Here is a 4,851-nt window from a genome sequence, read left to right as displayed (position 1 = left end):
CAGCCGCAGCTCCAACCTGGCGGTGCACCAGCGGCTCCACGCCGGCCAGAAGCCCTACAAGTGCCTCGAGTGCGGCAAGAGCTTCAGCCGCAGCTCCCACCTCATCACCCACCAGCGGCTGCACACTGGCGAGAAGCCCTACAAGTGCGCCCAGTGCGGCAAGAGCTTCAGCGACAGCTCCACCCTCATCACCCACCAGCGGCTCCACACCGGCGAGAAGCCCTACCAGTGCCCCGACTGCGGCAAGGGCTTCAACCAGAGCTCCAACCTCACCTCCCACCAGCGCACCCACACTGGCGAGCAGCCCTACAAGTGCCCCGAGTGCGGCAAGAGCTTCAGCGTCAGCTCCTACCTCATCCGCCACCAGAAGATCCACACCGGCGAGCGGCCCTACAAGTGCCCCGAGTGCGAGAAGACCTTCAGCCAGAGCTCCAGCCTCATCATCCACCAGCGCGTCCACACCGGCGAGAAGCCCTACCGCTGCCTCGACTGCAACAAGTGGTTCAGGAACAGCTCGGACCTCATCAGGCACCAGAGGACCCACACGGGCGAGAGGCCCTACCGGTGTCCCGACTGCGGCAAGAGCTTCAACCGCAGCTCCAACCTGATGACCCACCAGCGCATCCACACGGGCGAGAAGCCCTACGAGTGCCCCGAGTGCGGCCGGAGCTTCACCGTCAGCTCCGCCTTGATCAAGCACCAAAGGACCCACCGGGAGGGGAAGCCCTACGAGTGCCCCGACTGCGGCAAGAGCTTCGTCCGCTGCTCCAACTTCATCACGCACCGGAGAACGCACGTGGGGTAGAGCCACGCGCTGTGCCGCTCGCGCTTCCCCGGCTGCGCCTGGATGGGATGCGGGTGGCATCATCCGTCTGGCTGCAACCGGGTCGTCCGGGCTTGGCGGACCTTCCTCTGGAAGAGCAGGAGGTGGAGAACGGACCCTTTGGAGGCTGCAAAACCTTGCGCCGGCTCTGCCCGCTGGTTCCCATCTGCGGGAAACGGGCCAGTTCCGCACAGCAAAGGGGCCGCGGCGGCGCCGGGAATCGGCTTCCTCGCCCGGACTGTGCCCGAGCCGCTGCTCCGGCGGCAGAACCCTCCTCGCGGCTGCTTTCCGCCGCCTCCCGCGACCGGCGCCAGCTGCATAGCAGCCGTTTTCCCACCTTTTCCAGACTAATAAACCATGGTGGGGCACGTTAAGGGCTGGCAGCGGTGCCGCTTCCCGCGACCCCCCCCCCCCCATGGCCAGCGGCGCTGGGGGTTGAGTCCTCGCTCGTCTCCGGGTTATTTTCCAGCTGCGATCCCTGCCCTGTTCATCCCTGGCTTCTGCTCCGATTAATAAATTTGGGGGCATCCTTTGGGCGAGGTTCCTGTGGGACGGAGCTGGCTTTCCAGCCCGGCTGCTTAATGCATCCCGTTTCTTTTCCCCCCCCCTGCTCCGTGCTGATAATAAGCGGGAATCCGGCCTTTTCCTCGGCTGGACTAAACCCCGCTCGTTTTCCACCGCGCTGCGCTCGGGAACCTCCAGGGCCGAGCTGGTTTTTCCGGCTGCGCTGCAAGGAGCTGGGTGCGGGATGGGGGGAGGAAAGGTGGCGAATCCCGGGCGCGGGAAGGACACGGGGAGCCGGGTGAGCAGGATGCTGCCCCTATGGAGAAACCTCACCCTCATCCACGGGGAGCGAAGGAAGAGCAAAGCCTGGAAGAAAATCGCTCCCGCGCTGCCTTCGGGAACGACGTTTTGGGTCTGAAGGGGGGTTTCTCTCCGCTGGGTTTGGAGCCTTCCCCAGCAGCCGCCCCTGCCCGAGCCCCAGGGTGTGGGAACAGCCCATCTCATTCCCATCGGGAATGGGGAGTGCGGGACACCATCGCCCAGCATCTGGGATAGGGCTTGAAAGCCTCAGGCCGAGGTTGGGGCAGGTTCATCCCATCCCTCCTAATTGCCCTTGGCGGGAAGTGAGGGGAAGCAGCACGCAAAACCGGGCAGGAAAACTTGGCAGGGAAAAAAAAAACCCCAAAATTGCAGTTCAGCTGCGTTTGTCCCCAAAACGTCCCTTTAAGCACCATGAGCTGCCCCCACCGGGACACAAAGTCGGCCGTTGAAAGGGGAAACGGGAATCAGCTCCGCAACGGGATGAGCAGCCTCAGGTGCAGGCGGGCGCGGAGGGGACGAAGGTGGGAGAGGAGCTCGAGCAGCCCCGGAAAATCCCGGCCTTTTCCCTCCCAGGTTGCTCCCAGGGATCGGCGTCGGCTCCGGCAGCTCCTTTGCTTTGCTGCCTCCGGGCCGAGCCGGGATCGGGCGGGATGAGCCGGGGATGGAAGCAAGTCGCCCAGGGGCGGGATGCGACTGCTGGCGGTGCCTGCACCGAGGTCTCCCATGGGAATTCCCACATGGGGATGTCTTCCGGCCAACAGCCGGGATTTTACCGGCACTTTTAGGATTTGCCTCGTGCCCGCGCCCCCGTTTGTGAGGGCAAGACCCCAAAACCGCCGTTTCTAAACCCAGCAGAGAGGGCGATGCCGCCGCCGTTGTTCAGCCTTTGGGGGTTCCCGGTCCCTCGGAGGCTCCGGCGCGGAGCGCGGCGGGCGTTTCCCAGGAATCCTCCTTCCCGCTCACCTCCAAGGGGCCCCTTAAAAAGCCCCCCCCGAATCCCGCGGGCTGCAGGCTGCAACGCGCCGATTTGGACGGAAACGCGAGCGAAGCGCTTCTGCGCCCCGACGGCCCCGGAGGATCCGTAGCGGAAGCTGTCCGGGGGCTTTTTGCAGAATATTTATTAAAACCTACGGCCGAGCCTTCTCCTTCCTCCCCCCCCCCCCCCCCCGCGCACCGTTCCGGTGAGTCCCGGTTATCCCGCCAAGCTCCGTGCCCCTCCGCGGTTCCCCTCCGTCCCCCCTCGGAGACGGCGTCACGCCGACGGAGGCTTTTGGCCGCGTTTCGGGAAACGCCGAGAACATCTAAGATCCTGGCGCAGGAGAAAGGCCGGGTTGGGTGTGTGTGGGGGGATCGAAGGGGCCAAGCGACTCCCGAGCCGGCTCCGGTTCCCAGTTAAGAATTGAAAAACCACCCGAGTCCGTCGGGATCCTGCGGCGGCTTTCCCGGACGCCACCGGCTGCAAACGCGGCGATTCCCAACCCGGCTCCCCACCTCCGAGCATCTTCTCCGAGCGTCCCCCCCCTCGGAGAGCGCCGGTGGCGGCGGGCAGCTCCTGCTCCAGGTGGGACCCGGCAGGGATGGACCTCAGCCGTCTTCCCGGGTGGGATCGGGGGCGTGGAGGAGCGGGTGGGAAGCTGGAGCAGAAGATGGGGGCTGATGGCCACCACGGCCAACGCGGACCTTCCCGAGAGCCGCCCCTTCAGGCCGGGCACCCGTCGCGCTCGTCGCCCGCGTGGGTGCGGTGGTGCCGGATGAGGTCCGAGCTGCGGTAGAAGCTCTTGCCGCACTGGGCGCAGGCGTAGGGCCGCTCGCCCGTGTGGATGCGCTGGTGGGTCACCAGGTTGGAGCTCTGGCTGAAGCTCTTGCCGCACTCGGGGCAGGTGTAGGGCTTCTCGCCCGTGTGCACCCGGTGGTGGGTGATGAGCGTGGAGCTCTCGGTGAAGCTCTTGCCGCAGTCGGGGCAGGCGTAGGGCCGCTCGCCGGTGTGCGTGCGCTGGTGGCACACGAGGGTGGAGCTGTCCACGAAGCTCTTGGCGCACTGCGGGCACTGGTAGGGCCGCTCGCCCGTGTGCACCCGCTGGTGCCGCATGAGGGACGAGCTGTCGTTGAAGCTCTTGCCGCACTGCGTGCACTTGTAGTGCTTCTCGCCGGTGTGGATGCGCCGGTGGCGCAGCAGCGTGGAGTTCTCGCTGAAGCGCTTGCCGCACTCGCCGCAGCCGTAGGGCTTCTCGCCGGTGTGCGTGCGCCGGTGGCGGGCCAGCGCCGAGCTCCAGACGAAGCTCTTGCCGCAGTCGCCGCAGGCGTAGGGCGCGTGGCCGCCGTGCGCCCGCTGGTGCTGCACGAAGTAGGAGCTGTCGCTGAAGCCCTTGCCGCACTGGGCGCAGACGTAGGGCCGCTCGCCCGTGTGGGTCTTCTGGTGGCGGGCGCGGGTGGAGCGGATGCTGAAGCGCTTGCCGCACTCGGCGCAGGCGTAGGGCTTCTCGCCCGTGTGCACGCGCCGGTGCTTGGCCAGCGTGGAGCCGTGGCCGAAGCGCTTGCCGCACTCGGCGCAGCCGTAGGGCTTCTCGCCGGTGTGGACGCGCCGGTGGGCGGCGAGCGCCGAGCTCTGGTTGAAGGCGCCGCCGCACTCGGGGCACTTGTAGGGCTTCTCGCCCGTGTGCACGCGCCGGTGCACCAGCAGCGCCGAGGCGCTGCCGAAGCGCTTCCCGCACTCGGAGCAGGCGTAGGGGCGGGCGGCCACCGGCGCCGGTGGATCCCGGCCCCGCGGCTCGGCGCTCCGGGTGCTGCCGGTGGCGCTTCCAACTCGCACCGGGTCGCCCGGAGCAGGATCGTCCCGCGCCGTCCCTGCAGAGAGAGGAGAATCCGTGCAGGAGAGGAGCGGAGTCGCCTCGGGAGCCCCGGTGCTGGATCGCTCGCCGGGCTCCGGGAATCTCTCCGCGCTCCGGGAATCTCGCCCCGCTCCGGCTCACCCGTGCAGCCGATTCCCGGGAACACGTTCTCCTCCAGCTCCCGGCTGCGGGGGGCCGACGGTTCCCTCCCCAGCTCCATCCAGCGGATCACATCAGAGCCGGGAACGGGGTGAAACCTGCTCCGGGAGAAGACAAGGGGAAGGACGCGGCACATCCGCCTCTCCGCACCCTCCGTTGCCGCCCCGGAGGGACGCGGATCTCCCCGGTGCCGGGGGTCGCGGCCCCCTTTTCCCG

The 4,851-nt window shown here is 67.5% G+C and overlaps 2 protein-coding genes across 27 annotated transcripts in view; one reads left to right on the top strand and one right to left on the bottom strand.

Moving 5' to 3' along the window:
- The window catches only part of LOC112967213 (zinc finger protein 11-like), a 108,366-nt gene that overhangs the window by 10,216 nt on the left and 93,299 nt on the right, over window positions 1-4,851 (bottom strand). The window contains 1 exon segment of the mRNA XM_026068166.1: window positions 3,368-4,383. Within this exon segment, the coding sequence (XP_025923951.1) occupies window positions 3,368-4,383 (1,016 nt within the window).
- The window catches only part of LOC112967127 (zinc finger protein 501-like), a 109,327-nt gene that overhangs the window by 19,079 nt on the left and 85,397 nt on the right, over window positions 1-4,851 (top strand). For 5 of the 26 annotated variants that reach the window (XM_026068042.1, XM_026068132.1, XM_026068013.1 and 2 more), the window contains one exon: window positions 10-1,033. In XM_026068042.1, coding sequence (XP_025923827.1) covers window positions 10-805 — 796 coding nt within the window. In that variant the 3' untranslated portion in view covers window positions 806-1,033. Of the gene's footprint in view, window positions 1-3; window positions 1,034-4,851 lie in introns of those variants that run through there. The other 21 variants (XM_026068061.1, XM_026068035.1, XM_026068070.1 and 18 more) reach the window with 11 other exon arrangements.

The sequence above is a fragment of the Apteryx rowi genome, unplaced genomic scaffold (assembly GCF_003343035.1).
Source record: "Apteryx rowi isolate R43461 unplaced genomic scaffold, aptRow1 scaffold_1047, whole genome shotgun sequence".
In the NCBI taxonomy this organism is placed as follows: Eukaryota; Metazoa; Chordata; class Aves; order Apterygiformes; family Apterygidae; genus Apteryx; species Apteryx rowi.
The sequence above is the reverse complement of the archived record's forward strand: the minus strand, read 5'-3'. Positions and strand labels throughout refer to the sequence as shown.